The sequence below is a fragment of the Typopeltis vanoorti genome, chromosome 24 (genome assembly GCF_054136105.1).
Source record: "Typopeltis vanoorti isolate ZY-2024b chromosome 24, IOZ_Tvanoo_1.0, whole genome shotgun sequence".
Classification (NCBI taxonomy): Eukaryota; Metazoa; Arthropoda; class Arachnida; order Uropygi; family Thelyphonidae; genus Typopeltis; species Typopeltis vanoorti.
In genome coordinates, this window is record NC_143572.1 from 49,573,046 (window position 1) to 49,590,927 (window position 17,882).

The following is a 17,882-nucleotide window of genomic DNA, read 5'->3' on the forward strand; positions in this document are numbered from 1 at the left end:
ATGATAACCCTTTTATCTCTGCAGGTCAGTGTCCTTCTCATAATTGTAGCAATCCTCTGTGTTACCTTCACCACTTTTGCAATATGTCCCCTAAATTTCAGGTTTCTATCAATCATCAACCCCAGATCTCTTGTCTACCCTACTTCCTTCAGTATAACTCCTCCCATAGAGTACAGCATCCCATCGATGTTTCCCAAACCTCGAGACCTTATATTTTGCTGTATTTAACTGAAACCCCCATTCATTTGACCATCTATCTAGCTTAATCAAATCCTCTTGCAGGGCTACCACATCTGCACTGTTACTAATAATCCTTCCCAGCTTCGCATCATCTGCAAACAAATGAATATCCCCTTGCAATCCACTGGCAATGTCATTGATATAAAGGTTAAACAATATAGGTCCTAGTACTGAGCCCTGTGGGACCCCCACTTGTAACCCTCTGCCTCCTTGAAACTGCTCCACCATACACAACTCTCTGATACCTATCAGCCAATCCTCAATCCAGTTGACCAATCTAACATCCAGACCCATGTGCTGCAACTTAAATATCAGCTTATCATGTGGCACCCTGTCAAATGCCTTCGCTAAGTCTAAGAAAATTGCCTTTCTCTCATCTGGTAAAAAAAGCAAAAGCGGATTATGAAAGGAAACTAGCTTTGCAAGCAAAAGAGAATCCCAAACAGTTCTTTCAATATGCTGCAAGCAACAAAAAAACTGTACACGGCAAAATGATTTTAAGGAATGATGATGGTAAGGAGGTCACTGAATCAGTCGATATAGTGAAGTTACTGAGCGCGCACTTTGCAAAAGCATATCATCCAGGTGGTGACATTGAAAAAATGAAGGAACCATTAGTTTATATGGGAATAGTGATGAATGAAGTGGAGGTGACTAGTCTATTACAGAACCTTAATGTGAACACATCTGTGGGATTGGATGGTATACTGGCACGGTTTTTGCGTGAAGCGGCTAAAGAATTATCAGTGCCCTTGACCATGTTGTTTAATCTGAGTCTCAGGTCTGGTTTAGTCCCGAAGGTGTGGAAAGAGGGGAAAATAGTTCCACTGCATAAAGGAGGACCCAAGACTGCGGTTGCAAATTACCGACCGATCAGCATATCAGGAGTCGTTGTCAAGGTCTTGGAGAAAGTAGTCAAGGGAAAAATACAGGAATGGATTGATGAAAACGAGATACTGTAAAGGGGACAGCATGGCTTTGTGAAGGGTAGATCATGCTTCAGTAACTTGCTCAAGTTTTATAACAAGGTGACGGCTGAACTGGATAAGGAAAATGGGTTTACAGTGATACTGCTGGACCTGGCAAAGGCGTTTGACAGGATACCACATGGAATACTAATCCGTAAACTACAACATATGGGAATGGATATAGGATTGGTGAGATCGATAGGTTGTTGGTTGATGGAGAGATATCAAAGAGTAGTTTATTCACGAGTAGAGTCCAAAAGATGTCCTGTGACTAGTGGTGTGCCGCAGGGTTCTGTTCTTGGACCACTGCTGTTTAATCTGTTCATTAACGATATAGGGAAGGATCTAAGTGGAACAATTCATTTGTTTGCTGATGATGCAAAGTTGGGTAGGGCAATAGTGAATGCAGAAGATGTCAAAGTCTTGCAGGATGACTTAGATAGATTGGAGTTCTGGGCTAAGGAGAATGGATGTCAATTTAATGTGACAAAATGTAAGGTTATGCATTTTGGGGTGAAATGATTAGCAGCAGTATACCACATTGGTGGAACTGTACTCCAAGAGATTGATGAGGCCAGGGACTTGGGAGTGTTGGTGGATAGGGAGATGAAGTTTAGGGGGCACATTGCAAAAGTAGCTAAATCAGCTCATCAACTCACTTAGTTGTTGAAAAATACCTTGACGAGCAGAGACAAGCAAGTTATTGTACCTCTGTACCGAGCCTTGATAAGAACTAATCTCGACTACTGTGCCCAGATTTGGTCACCTCGATTCCTTCTTGATGGGGAGGAGGTGAAGAGGATCCAGAGGCGAGTGACTAAGATGATAACAGGTCTATGGAATGAACCATATGAGAAAAGGTTGAAGATTTGTAGTTTGCAGAAACTAGTTGATAGGCGGAGGAGGGGAGATATGATTGAGACATTCAAATTGCTAAAGGGATTCTATAGGATTAATTCAGAGGATATTTTTGAGATTAGGACTGGTGGTGGGAGAACTAGGGGACACCTATGGAAGCTGTGCAAGAGTGTGGTTAGCAGGGGTGTTAGAGCTGGGTTCTTTACTTTTAGAGTGGTAAATGAGTGGAATAAGCTGCCAGAATCTGTTGTGGGTGCTATGACGGTGAACGAGTTCAAGACAAGGTATGATAGATACTGTGAGAATGTAATCGCATAGTTGTCTGGACATGATGTTTAGGGCCTCCCTCGATGAGTCTAAGGACTCCTGAAGTCGCCCGAAATAATAATAATAATAATCTAATGTTCTTGTAACTTTATTATAAAAGGTTAGCATACTGCTCCGTGTTGACTCTCACAGATAACATTACCCTCATCTGCCCAATGCTGTGTACGGTCCCTCACTACTTTCTCCATGAACTTAACAACTACTGATGACACACAAACTGGCCTATAATTAGACACTTCCAGTCTGTTACCACCCTTATGCAATGGCACTATCTTACCTTCCTTCCATTCTCTGGGTACCTTTCCCGCAGCCAGACTTTCATTGAAAAGCCAGGTTAAAGGCACTGTCAGTTCCCTAGCACATTCTCTCAAAACTCGTGGTGAAATGCCATCCAGTCCCAAAGCTTTACCGACATCCAGAGTACTCAGTATCTGAAACACACTCTCCTCCTGTACCTCTAAACCTCGAACCTGCTATCCCTCTAGCATTTAAACTGACTCCTCTAGGATGAAATATTCCAATAAAGTGTTCATTGAACAATTCCACTATGTCCTCTGCATCAGTCACTCTATTCCCATTTTTATCCCACAATATCATTCTTCCACAGTCATTTCTTTTCTTACTGGCCACATAGCTGAAAAATCCCCTAGGATTTTCTTTTGATCTTAGGGCTAATCTCCTCTCATATTCTGGTTTTGCTTTCCTTACCACACTAGTCACTCTTCTGGCCTGTGTCTTATATTCTTCATGCATCTTCTCTTCACCTGTCTCCTTATATCTCTTCCATAGCCTCTTTTTCGCATGCAATTCCTGTTTAATATTGTTTGTCGTCCACTTTACTCCAAATTGTGTCCTCTTCTTCACTCGTGGTATACAACTTACCATTGCTGCTAACAAATATTCTTTCACAATTTCCCACGCACTAATGATATCCCGGCCTTCCAATTCCTCCCTCCATGAAACTTCCTGAGGTTGACGTCTAAGACTATTATAATCACCTGCTTTATAATTCCACATAAGTTCCCGTCTCTTTGATACTCCTGCATGTCTATTCATTTTCCAAGTCAAAACCATATGGACACTCTCTCCAACTGGTGGGAGAGATGTCATCTCAGTTATTATCAACTCTTCTGATGCTATAACCAAATCCAAAACTCTTGAACCACTTGTTCCCTCTGTTACATGTTGCCTGAGACATTTGTCCCTCAAGAATTCTAGAAATTCCATTCCCCTATTGCTACATGCACCTTCCTCTCTCCAATTTGTAGTACTGTAGTTAGAATCTCCCCATAACAATCATTCTTCTTGCACTTGCCAAACTTAACTGTCTAAACATCTGCTGGTCCCCATCCTCTGTGCTCCTGGGTCTGTAGCAACACCCCACTAAATATCCTGTCTTGCTCACCTCTACCTCACACCATATGCTCTCAAAATCATTTGTCTCACTGCCTTCCAAAGCTTCCACTCGTAGAGGACATAGGTCATCACTTATCATAAGCAGTACACCACCATTACGCTTTCCCCTCCTATCCTGATGAAAAATGCTGTACCCAGCGACTTCTATTCCTGTTATTATATCCTCTTCTGTCAATCACGTCTCAGTGATCCCAATAATTTTTGGCTAGGCTGATGCTATCTGCGCCACCAATTCCTCTCCCTTATTCCGGATACTCCTGGCATTAGTATAAAGCATATAAATGCCATTGTTTCTATACCCAGCATTATCCCCTCTAGATTCCACTGGGCTCAGTGTTACCTGATGTCGTCTCCCTTCTCCCAAGTACCTATTCCCACAAGAGGCCACCCCTGCTATCATCCTCCCTGGGACACACTGAACTCATTCAGAACAACAATCTCTCCAGATGCCTAAGTCCTTCCTCATTCAAATGTAAGCAGTCTCTCGCATACATTTCCTCTCTTTCCTCAAATGCACTCCAAGCATCCACATATACCAGTCCTCTCTTGTCACACATTCTAGCTATTATGTCATTCAATATTACTGCTCTTCTGCTCAATTTAAATCCATACTTTGATCTTTTTCTTATTAAATATCATTCCAAATATGTGTTATTATTTTTATTTTTTATTAGTTTATTAGTGTTAATAAATGTTAAATTTACTGTTATTATTATTAATAATAACAGTAAATGTTTCATCTTCGGTTATCTGCATCTTTATCATCATAGCTATGTCCGAACATTTAATAAAAGTAAACAAATTGACATTATAGACATCAGTTGTTTTGTTGTTTATAGAAATTAGATTGTAGAATCTAATTTCTATAAACCAAGTATATAAAATATATAAGTAAGTATATAAATTTCTATAAATTAATTTCTATAATCTAAGTGGACATAAGGAGCATATGAGGACGAATATCAGGAGGTTATTGAGAAGAGTGAAAGATAACAGTGTAGTGGGAAAAGTTGTCAGTGTGTATGTGTTGCTCAGGTATGACAATGATAAGGCACGATGGCGAGCCAAAATCATGAATGGTATGCTAGCAGAGCTATATGAGGAGAAGGGAGTTCAGTTTGTGAATGTATGGCATGTATTTGAAAGAACAGTGGGATTATACAGGCATGATGGATTATAATAAATTTAGTTTAATTATGGATATTATTTCTGGGAAAACTCCCATGTTACTCCTCTTAACAAACTATTATATTTGCAGCTATTATGCCTGCTTCTGTTTTGGAGTGCCCCTGTTTAAATGTCATTGGAGGTTTAATGGATTTTTTACAACGCTCAAAAAGAATTAAAATAGAATTTAATACTTCCTATATTTCGTCCTAGTCACTAGGACATCTACGGGGATTACAAAGACAATTAATGTAACATGCACACAAAAACTTACAATACTAACCACGTGGGTGACAATAAAGTCCTATCTAGGTGGAGCGCCCTCTAAGAGCAGTAGCAGGTGGCCTGGAATGTAAGGTGGGACCTCCGGTGATGACTGTTTCCCAAATCTTCGGAAGCTTAATGCAACCGTATTTGTTAAGATTTGGTTGGTTTCTGAGAGCTGCTGCTGCTTCTAAGAAAAGTCTCGCTTTCTTGAATTTGCTGTGGTGGAGCATGGTGGTTTTCTTCCATGATACTCTGTGGGTGGTGTCCAAAACATGGTCAGCCAAGCCTGAATGGCCATAGTTGTGTTTAACGATGTACGACTTGTGTTCCTCCAGGCGGATGGATGCTGATCTGCCTGTCTGTCCAAAGTACGCAAGCTTCCAGGAACAGGGTACTTTGTAAACTCCAGGCAGAGAGAGAGGAGGGAGCTGATCTTTTGTAGAACGGATAAGGGTAGCCAGTTTGCGGTAGGGCTTATATGCTGTGTGTAGGTTATACTTTTTTAGTATCTTGGCTATTTTTTCCGAAGTGCCACAGATGTAGGGTATGGTGATGGCATTTTTAAATTCTTGTTGACGAGAGGGACGGGAAATAGGGGAGGAATTGATTATTTTTTTGATGCTGTGTTCGCTGTAGCCATTGGAGAGGAAAGTTCTGTGTATGTGGTTAAGCTCAGTAGTGAGGGCGGTTCCACTGGAACAAAGATTGTGGGCTCTCTTGGTAAGGGTTTTAATGATGCCATATTGTTGTGAGGGGTGGTGGTGGGAGAGTTTGTGAATGTATCTGCCTGTGTGTGTGGGTTTTCTGTATACAGTGAAGGCAAGTGTATCATTAGGCAGGCGTGTGACTAAGGTGTCTAGGAAGGGTAAACAATTGTTCTTTTCCTTTTCCATAGTAAACTGGATTCTTGGATGTAAGCTATTGAGATGACCGAGGAAGGAGTCTAACGTGTCTGGGCCATGAGGCCAAATAGAGAACACATCATCTACATATCTTAGCCAGATAGAAGGTTTGAGTGGACTGAGTCTATGGCTCGTTTTTCGAAATCTTCCATATAGAAATTGGCAAGGGGGGGTGAGAGGGGGGAGCCCATGGCGGTTCCCTCTATCTGCTTGTAGATTTTGTTATTCCAAGCGAAATACCCAGAGTTGATGGCGAAGGAAAAGAGATCTAAGATGTCAGAGGGAAAAACGTTTTTTACTTTATCTCTCTTAGAAAACGTTTTTCCCTCTGACATCTTAGATCTCTTTTCCATCGCCATCAACTCTGGGTATTTCGCTTGGAATAACAAAATCTATAAGCAGATATCACAGTCTTTTTGGCAGGGAAATTTGTAGACTATGTTGTGGTGTTCAAATATTTCTTTTTGTGTGAGAGATTTAGTGGGTTTTAGGAGATTTGCCAATTTTTGGTTTATAGTGAATACCAGTTTGTGGTCAGTATGTTTGAAAAGTATTTATGGGCTTTGTATGTGTTTTGGGTGTATTGTAGTTTGATAATTTTTTGTGTTGCGAAGGTTGTTTTGGTGGTTTTTGGCCGTCCTGTTTGCATAATTTATTAGTTGTGTAGGATAGTTGCGATTTTTGAAGATCTGTGTTAGTTTTGGTATTTCTGCATTTAGATTACTCTGATTGGTTGAAAATTTGTAGGCATTTATGAATCGTGATAAGATGACCGATTTTTTAACGGAATATGGATGGTATGAGTGGAAATGGAGGTAGTTTCCGATATGTGAGGGTTTGTGGTATACTTTGATGGCTGTTTTATTGTATGTTCTGATTAATGTCAAGTTTAAGAAATTGATGGATTTGTTCTGTTCGGTTTCTATGGTGATTTTAGTCTTTTGCTGTAACTGTTTAGGTACGCTTTTAAGGTGGTGATGTGTGTAGGATTTCCAGTGCACAGAATATTTTCCACATATCTGCCATAAAAGGTGATGCCTGGGGAGGGGGGTGGGGTGTAGTAGGAGTGATTCTATGCCTGATGGTGGAACACAGGTTCCACCATCAGGTCTTTATGGGAAAGACTACAAGAACACTTCCGCGATTGTAACATCCCCATTCCAGAACATTTAAACACTAAAAAATGCAAGATCAAAAAGAAAAATCAAATACAAAGCAGAGGAAAAACGGAAATAGCTGTTCACGCCCTTGAACAAAAACATACCCCGCAGATCGACAAGGCCATCATAGTAGACAGAGACAAGACAATGAAACAATGCTTAGAATATCAGAAACAATAGCCAAAAAATTGTGTTGCGAACTCTATCAACGTCCACAGGCCCTACATAATCTCTGAGGTTTGGAAGCTCGCAACATAAAATTGAGGTCACAACTTCGACCAATAGGCGATAACACAAACACTTCAAAAGCAGAAGAACCTAACCGACCTAACATAGCATCCACTTCCTCCATGTGTTCAGATGACGACCAAGCACAGACTGCACCCCATCAACCCCTCTCCCCCCCTCTAAAAAATCAGTTGCTGTTTTAAACCCCTTTCACCCTTTCCCACCCCATATAAATATAAAAAATGCTTCGCCCATCCCTAATAATATAAATATATATGTATACAGGGTGTTCGGGATAAATTTGACAGTTTCGTAAGGAAAAAGAAAATCTTCTTTGTATCTATTAAATTTAATGAATTGACAAAAAAACATTACAGGCAGAGTTAATTACAATACTATCAACAAGATTTACTCAAAATAACCACCATTAGCATCGATCACAGCTTCAATTCTGCTTCGGAACCTCGAACAAGCTGATGCTACAGTCTCCCTGGGAAGGGCCGCAAAAACTGTTTTAATTTTATCCATTAACTGGGCTTTTGTATTACTGGAAGTGCGATTGGTGTCTTTTTCAACTGCGCCCCATACAAAATAATCCATGGGGTTAAGGTCTGGGGAGTTTGGAGGCCAAACATTTGGACTGGTGAAGTCGTAGAAATTTTCAGACAACCATTTTTGACTTTTCCCAGAGGTGTGGCAAGGGGCCGAATCCTGCTGCCATACATACGGCCTACCATTGGCTACCCTTGTTATCCAGGGCTTGACTACAGTTAGCAACTCCACGAACAAAGCCCGAATTCCAATGCCAGGGTTCTTCAACACCTGTTCCTGCAGATTTGCGAGGAATTCTGCTGTACGAACGCAATCAGATCGTCTGCTAGGGATCTTTCTTCTTGCTACATCCTCGTAGTCACCATTGCAAGTCTCTAGTTCATGCCTGATTGTTTTTACTGTATTCAGGGAGCATTGGGCAGCAGTCGTAATATCCTTATTTTGATGGCGGGCACGAATCATCATGATACAAGTTATTCTCTTCCATGATTCAGGTGGGTTCCAGCTATCCATCCTTTCTGACATCTTGTATATGAATGAAGAAGGGTCCAAACTTTTAAATGAAGAGAAGTGTGTGTTAATACATGTAACTTACGGAAAAATATAATTAATTATAAATATGTCAAATTTATCCCGAACACCCTGTATATATTTTATTCAAAAAAACCCTGGTTTTTTCCATTCCTATTTTAATTCTCCCACATTGCCTAATACACCTCCCCCCCACAACACACAGTAGTTTGGACATCGCAGAAAGAAGAAAGCCACAACACCCAGAAAAAGGTTTGTGTAAATTTCTTTTCCTTTATGCTACATAAATTTATTGGTAAATATACATCTACAATGCCCAAAAAATCCATGAGTAAAAAAGCCAATGACATTTAAACAGGGGCACTCCTAAACAGAAGCAGGCAAAATAACCGTAAATATAATAATTTAGTTTAATCCTTTATCCAAGTGTAGGCAAACAAAGTTTGTGCCTGAGGTATCTTCAGGACTGAGGAGCTTGTAGTAAAGGTGGACCAAGCTCTCATCTTGGTCTCCTTGTCTTAGTATCTCCCATAATGCAAAGCACATCTCCTTGCAGACATAAAGCTATGCATTAAAGGAAAGGCCACTACCCAGACCGGTTTCGACATTTATTGAGGTCTCGTCAGTGGGAGCCAGACCCAGAGGTTGTGATACTAAGGTGGAAGCAATGGAGAAGTCATATTTACCTATTCTAGTTGCCAAAAGGTGTCTCACCTTATTATTAAATTACTCTGTATTCAGAGAAAGATGTTGGAAGTTTTTCCACTTGGTTAGACTATAATAAATTTACTTTAATCCTTTATCCAAGTGTAAGCATACAAAGTTTGCGCCTGAAGTATCTTCAGGACTGAAGCAACTCGTAGTAAAGGTGGACCGAGCTCTCAGCACTCCTTGTCTCAGCATCTCCCATAATGCAAAACACATCTCCTTGCAGACATGTATTGCTGTACACTTAATGCTGTACATTAAGGGAATGACCACTACCCAGACCGGTTTCAACCTTTATTGAATGTTAAAGTACAGGCCAAACTCCAAAAATTTAACATTGTTCCCCTCAGTAACAGCCTTACCCTGCCACTGAGAAGAACTCTCAGCGTTGGCTCTACCCTGTGGCAGGCTCACCCCACCACCGAGCATAGCTGCTGATTTGCTCATATGTCATCTGAGGGGTAACAGCAACAGCCGTGCCTCAGTTAACTTAATTGGCTACAGCATTGCCATTCATTACCCCCCCCAGGACCTGGGTGACAGCAACAGCCGAGCCTCAGTTAAAACTTTGTGGGCTACAGCATTGCCATTCATCACCCAAGCTTTCAACCAGTTTCAACTTTTACGAGTTGCCAAAAGGTGTCTCACCTAATTATTAAATTACTCTGGATTCAGAGAAAGATGTTGGAAGTTTTTGTCTACTTGGTTAGACTATAATTAAACTCGTAGTAAAGGTAGACCAAGCTCTTATCACTCCTTGTCTTAGTATCTCCCATAATGCAAAGGGAATTGAAGTTTAGGGGGGCACATTGCAAAAGTGACTAAATCAGCTCATCAAATCACTTGGCTTCTGAAAAATACTTTAACAAGCAGAGACAAACAAGTTATTGTTCCTCTGTATTAAGCCTTGATAAGACCTATCAAGGATCCAGAGACGAGTGACCAAGATGATAGCAGGTCTGTGGAATGAATCTTATGAGAACAGGTTGAAGATTTGTGGGTTGCAAAAATTGGTCGATACGTGGAAAAGGGGTGACATGATTGAGACATTCAAATTACTGAAGGATTTCTATAAGATTAATCCAGAAGATATTTTTGAGAATAGGACTGGTGGTGGGAGGACTAGGGGCCATACATGGAAGCTGGGCAAGGATGTGGTTAGCAGGGGTGTTATAGCTAGGTTTTTTACTTGGAGAGTGGTGAATGAGTGGAATAAGCTGCCAGAGTCTGTTGTGGGTGCTACAACCATGAATGAGTTCAAGGCGAGGTATGATAGATACTGTGTGAATGTCGAATAGTTGTTTTTGACATGATGTTAGTGCCTCCCTCGATGAGTCTGTGGACTCCTTGGAGTTTCCCGGAATAATAATAATAATAATAATGCAAAGCACATCTCCTTGCAGACATGTATAATGCTATGCATTAAGGGAAAGACCATTACCCAGACCGGTTTCGACCTTTATTGAGGTCTCGTCAGTGGGAGCCAGACCCAGAGGTGGTGATACTAAGATGGAAGCAATGGGGAAGTCATATTTGCCTATACGAGTTGCCAAAAGTTGTCTCACCTTATTATTAAATTACTCTAGATTCAGAGAAAGATGTTGGATGTTTTCCCACTTGGTTAGACTACAATAAATTTAGTTTAATCCTTTATCCAAGTGTAAGCAAACAAAGTTTGCACCCGAAGTAACTTCAGGACTGAGGCAACTCGTAATAAAGGTGGACCAAGCTCTCATAATCTAAACTGCCACAAAGGACCTTAACTGACCTCCTAGAATAGAAGATACTATGATGGATTGCATTTGAATGGCTTTGGAGTGAGCACACTGGAGAAACTGTTGCTGGATGGAAGTACATGGCATGATACGTGCAAGAGATGAAGTGAAAAATAAAAATCAGGACATTAGTATTGAAGAGACAGAAGTGCTTGTCAGAGAAAACAGTAGTCATGTGAGAGATGAAGAGAGAACATGAATATAAGAGGAAGAGGGAAATGGGTGGGAGGTCTAGGTAGATAGGGAGACATGGCATACGGAGGGTGGATGTTGAAAATGGTAGAGAATGTGTGTACGAGATGGAGTATATTGCAGTGTAGGTTGGGAAGTTGAGACCTAGCAGATATATGTGATAAAGGTGATGAGCAGATGTGGTGGAGAAATCACAACCAACTAACCAATCCTATCCAATTGGCTTGGATAGGATTGGTTATAGACCTAAAAATTAATTATTGTGTTTGTTTACAAATGCGAGAAGTATTAGAAATAAGGGAGATGAAATGGTTTCACTCATTGAGTTTATTCTCCCCAAAATCATTGGAATAAGTGAAAGATGGTTGAATGAAGATGATATTCTAACAGGAATAGAAATGGAAAGATACAGTATTTTTTGCGAGGTTAGAGAGGAAAAGAAGGGAGGAGTGCTGCTGATGATACCAAGGGAATTATTCCCAAATAAGGTAAACATGAAAACGGGAGATAGTGGCAATGGCTATGAGATTGTGTGGTGTAGGTGGAAGTTGACAGGAAGACATATTTCATTGAATGTTGCTATAGACCTAGGAACACAGAGGGTAGTGATCAAGAAATGTATAAAAAACTTGTGTTAGTGAACAAATGAAGGGTAATTATTATGGGTGATTCTAATTATGGCAGTATAGGTTGGAATGAAGAGATAGCATTTGGAAATAAGGAAAATGAATTTCTCAACTACTTGAGAGTTAACTGTCTCAGGCTCGTGAGGATCGAGAATTTAGATCTGATCATTTCATCAGAGCATGTAATTGTTTGTGCAATTTTACACTTTCCTCCAGTTGGTGAGAGTGATCATGAAGTGATCACCTGGGTTGTGGCTAACATATGTAGACTTCTGTGAGGAAAGGATATACATGGATTACAAGGCTGGTGATTATGACAAGCTTAGGAGACAGTTTGGAGCTATAGCATGGAACCAGGAGTTGAGCAGTAAGGAAATAAATGCTGCTTGGGAACTGACAAAGAAATACATAACAGCATCAATGTGTGACTGTATTCCAAAGGCCAAAAGGGTGAATTAGGTAGGTGGGAATTGGATGCAATACAAGATGAATGATAATAATCAGTTACATAAAGAGTATAAAGAACAAAGCAGGAGAGTGACTCAGTTTGTAAGGAAAACAAAAGTGCAGTATTAGCAGAAATTGGCAAATCAGGTGAATAAAAACCGTAGAGAGTTTTTTAGATATGTGGCAAGTAGAAGGAAGAACGATCATGGAATATGATGATGTTAATGGAATAAAATGGTAGATTAGTAACTGCTGCAGAAGATATTACTGAGGTATTCAGTGATCAATTTATAAGGATGTTTCATCCTGATCAGGCTGGAGTCATGAGCAGCTTAAGTATAGAGGATAATAAATTTATTTTAATCCTTTAACCAAGTGTAAGCAAACAAAGTTTGCACCTGAAGTATCTTCAGGACTGAGGCAACTTGTAGTAAAGGTGGACCAAGCTCTCATCACTCCTTGTCTTAGTATCTCCCATAATTTAAAGCACATCTCCTTGCAGACATGTATAATGCTATGCATTAAGGGAATGGCCACTACCCAGACCGGTTTCCCTTAATGCATAGCATTATACATGTCTGCAAAGAGTTGTGCTTTGCATTATGGGAAATACTAAGACAAGGAGTGATGAGAGCTTGGTCCACCTTTACTACAAGTTGCCTCAATCCTGAAGATATTTCAGGTGCAAACATTGTTTGCTTACACTTGGTTAAAGGATTAAACTAAATTTATTATCCTCTATACTTAAGCTGCTCATGACTCCAGCCTGATCAGGATGAAACACCCTTATAAATTGATCACTGAATATCTCAGTAATATCTTCTGCAGCAGTTACCATTCTACCATTTTTTTCCATTAACATCATCATATTCCATGATCGTTCTTCCTTCTACTTGCCACATATCTAAAAAACACTGTCTTATAAAACTTGAGCAAGTTACTGAGGCATGATCTACCCTTCACAAAACCATGCTGTCCCCCATACAGTATCTCATTTTCATCAATCCATTCCTGTATTTTTCCCTTGACTACTTTCTCCAAGACCTTGACAACAACTCCTGATATGCTGATCGGTCGGTAATTTGCAACCACAGTCTTGGGTCCTCCTTTATGCAGTGGAACTATTTTCCCCTCTTTCCACCCCTTCGGGACTAAACCAGCCCAGAGACTCAGATTAAACAATATGTTCAATGCTGGTATACCATCCAATCCCACAGATGTATTCACATTAAGATTTTGTAATAGACTATTCACCTCCACTTCATTCACCACAATTCCTGTATAAACTAATGATTCCTTCATTCCTTCAATGTCACCACCTGGATGATATACTCTTGCAAAGTGCTCATTCAGTAATTCCACTGTATCAACTGATTCAGTGACCTCCCTACCATCGGCATTCCTTAAAAGCATTCTGCCATATACAGTTTTTCTCTTACTTGCAGCATATCGAAAAAACTGTTTGGGATTCTCTTTAGCTTGCATGGCTAATTTCCTTTCATAATCCCCTTTTGCTTTTCTTACCACACTTATCACACTTCTGGCCTACTCTTTATACCATTCGTGAACCTGCAAGTCACCGTTCTCCTTAAATTCCCTCCACAGTTGTTTCTTGTTTAATGTTAAGTTTAATGGTGTTATTCATCCATTTAACCCCTATGTGATTTACTATTCGGACTCTAGGTATAGAGTCAGCCATTACCTCCTGCAAACTCTTCTTGACCACATATGGAAGAGGATGACTTAATTGTGAGTGAGTATTCAATCTGGGATATGAAATATCAGAGCAAATTCATGAAGAAATGCTACATTGAAAATCAAAAGGAAAGAGAATGTTACTAATGAAAAGAATATGCAAGAGGTAAGTGGAATGCACTGAAGGACATGATCAGTGTATCGATATTTAATAAATTTAAACGAAAGTATGTTAGACATGGTTGATTGTTGTGATAGCTTCAGTGGGCCTCCTATATAGTGAATCTTCTGATAATGGAGGCTAGGTAATAATTAGTAATTCAATGTTTTATTTTTTGCAAAAATTTATTAAAAGTTTTTAATATGTTTGGTTCTCATAAGTTGTTTTCTTTCTTTCTTTTCTCTCCTTTAGCCTTTATATTTTGGTTTATATTTGATGTTCTACAATATCTTTTTTACCTCTCTTCCTATTCTGATATTTGGAATATCAGAACAACACATGTCTCAAGATGTTCTTTACAATAGGCCTGAATTATATAGGTAATAAATTTCTCTTTATTAATTAATCTATATCTTATCTATATATTACCAGTTCTTCTAGTGGGACAAAAAAAAAAAGGTTTGAGAACTTTCCTGGAAAGAAATAGAAAGAATGGCATTTCACTACATTCCCATTAAGCAAATAATTTGAAATTAGTTAATATCTGATAGAAAATACTCAACAAATACCTTTGCTTCACGCAGAAAATATATTTTAATACATGTATGTTCTGTTTGAATTTTCAGATATATATATATAAATGTATTTTATCTTTGGATTGGCAGTTCAACACTGATTAATTTTTCTCTTTAGCAGTATGGGTAATAAACATTTTAAAATTATGGGCCTACTCTTCTTGCTTGCTAAATCATGTATTTACCATACACATATTTTTTGGAACAAATCTGAAAGCACACCTCAAATCAATATCACAAGAGTTAAAGATCGGTACTATCAACATAAGAAGCCTGAATGGCAAAGAAATGGAGATAGCTGAGGAATTAGATAAGTACCAGATCGACATAATAGGGGTGACTGAAATTAAAAAAAGACAAAACTGGTGAGATCTTTCAGAGCAATAAATACAAAATGTTATATTCAGGCAATGACAATCAAGGAAAAGAAGGAGTAGCCATAGTATTCAACACAAAATACAAGGCAAATCTTCTTTTTTTTAAATAACGAAACCTGTGGTGCAATCATAATTAAAAGAAACGCACCTATTAACCACAGTGAAAATTATTTAATTGTAAATATTTCATCCTAAGTATCTTAGAACATCATCAGTACAGTAGTTTAAAACAATAATAGGAATAATATACAGTTAGGGCACATGATTACAGTAGAATCTCATTAAATGTGTGTAACGTGTTACAGAAGTAAAAAAAAAAAAAAAAAAATCTTCTTGAATGGCAGGCAGTCTCAAGTAGAGTGATGTGGGCAAATATCAGAATGAGGAATTGGACAATAAGACTTATTTGTGCCTATGGTCCCACAGAAGGTTCTACTAAGGTAGAAGTGGAGGAATTTTTTCATGCTTTAGAGAAAGCAACCGACACAATGAAAAAGGAAAAGTTGGTCCTTGTTGGGGATCTAAGTAGCAGAGTAGGAAATGATTGTCAGACATACAAAAATATTTTGGGAAAATTTGGAGAAAAGAGCAAAGCTAATAATAATGGCAAATACCTGTTGGATTTCTGTTCAGGACATGGACTAGTTATTACTAACACCATGTTCCAACATAAAAATGTGCACAAATTCACATGGAGAGAAAAGGCAAGGAATAAGAAAAGTCTCTCATTGACTATGGTATTGTTGATAGTGATGTTTTCTCCCTGGTACAGGAAACTAGAGTGTACAGAGGATTTGAAATTGGAATTGATCACTATTTAGTCTTGAGCAGCATAAAATTGAATTTCATATTGAAAAGAATGACATGCAAGAAAGTTTTAAAGCGAATAAAAGTTGAGCAGCTCTCAAATGTGAACTGTAGACTAAAATACACAAAGATTATTGAAGGAAAAATGAAAGAGTTTGAGAACAGGAACCAAACCTGAGATCCAGTGGCAAGCCTTGAAGAAAACCCTGATTGATTCAGCCAGAGAGGCATGTGGTGAGGTTGTCTGCAAGGATAGAAAAATCAGAACTCCATGGTGGACACAGGAAGTTTAAGAAGCAGTTAAGGAAAAGAAGAAAGCATATCAAAAGTTCCTGGTAAATAAGTCAGTTTGTGCTCTTAGAGAATACAGAGACAAACGTAAGAAAGCTAAACACTGTGTAAAACTAGTTAAACAAAAGTCATGGGAAGACTTTGGCAAGAACATAGAAAATAAATATCAAGAAGGTGGTAAGATATTCTGCAGATTGTTGATGAAGCTTAGAAATGGAGGAAAGAGTGCTGTAAAAGTAGTTAGAGATGATAAAGATGACAGGAGAAAAAGATATCCTTGAAATATCGAGTAATTACTTCGAAAAATTGCTAAATGAAACAAGCAGTGATAGCACAGTGGTAAAAAACACTCAACAGGCATATAGTCAGGAACACATATCCATACTTGAAGTAGAAAAAGCCATCAAAGGCTTGAAATGTGGAAGGACATCAGGAGTAGATGATATTCCACCAGAAATGCTGAAGTATGGTGGTATAAAAGTCTTACAGTGGCTGCACTGCATAGTTTCGAAGGCGTGGACAGAAGGACGAATTCCCGATGATTGGAGTAGAGCTCTCATAGTACCCATATATAAAATGGGAAATAAAACTGAATGTGAGAATTAGAGAGGTATTTCCCTGCTGAGTGTTCCTGCCAAGATTTATGCCAGTAATGGTTGAGAAGAATTGTGGAAGAAAAGCTTGGTGAAGAACAAACTGGATTCAGTTTGTTCTTCTCCCCTTTTTTCCCCTCTATTATTCATTATCTATATGAATCACATTATGTAGGAAAGTGGTATTAAACATGATATCAGAATTGGAGATGTTAATGTTAACAGAATAGAGGCTGTCAGGATCAGATCTTCACTTTATGACAAATAGTTGAGAAAGCATGGGAATATAACAAAGATCTGTATTTAAGTTTTGTCGAGCTGGGAAAGGCATATGACAAGGTGCCAAGAGAGATGCTATTCAATACGCTATAGTTATATAGTCAATGGGACATTATATCAAACAATACTTAGTCTTTATTTGAGTTGTAAGTCAGAAGTTAGAATTGAAGGAAGTACAGGAAGATGGTTTAATGTTAAATCTGGTGTGAGACAAGGATGTACATTATCCCCTCTGTTATTCATTATCTATATGGATCACATTATGTAGGAAAGTTGTATTAAACATGATATCAGAATTGGAGATGTTAATGTCAGCTCTTTGCTTTATGCGGACGATGTTATACTTCTAAATAAATCCGCTACAAGTTTGTAAGATTCCCTTACTAAATTGAAATACTGTTGTAATAGATATGGTATGAAGGTCAGCAATAAAAAGACAAAGACAATGAAAATAGGTAGAATCGTTGAAAATATCAACTGTGTTGTGAACGGAGAACCTCTGGAACAAGTAAAACATTTCAGCTACTGAGGCACGATTTTTAGTGAAGATGGTAAATTAAATATGGAAATAGACAACAGAAACAACAAAGCTAGTATGGTAGGAAGTCATTTGAATAAATTCATATTGAATAGAGAGGAATTAGTAAGAACACTAAATTAGCTGTATACAAGACAGTATTCAAACCAGTTTTAACTTATGGATCTGGGAGATGGTTCAGAAGTAAAACACTTGTCCAAAGA

The 17,882-nt window shown here is 38.8% G+C and overlaps 1 protein-coding gene across 6 annotated transcripts in view; it reads left to right on the forward strand.

Moving 5' to 3' along the window:
- The window catches only part of LOC150093183 (phospholipid-transporting ATPase IF-like), a 799,705-nt gene that overhangs the window by 564,367 nt on the left and 217,456 nt on the right, over positions 1 to 17,882 (forward strand). For 5 of the 6 annotated variants that reach the window (XM_090413774.1, XM_090413776.1, XM_090413778.1 and 2 more), the window contains one exon: positions 14,472 to 14,599. In XM_090413774.1, the coding sequence (XP_090269900.1) occupies positions 14,472 to 14,599 (128 nt within the window). Of the gene's footprint in view, positions 1 to 14,047; positions 14,179 to 14,471; positions 14,600 to 17,882 lie in introns of those variants that run through there. The other variant, XM_090413779.1, reaches the window with a different exon arrangement.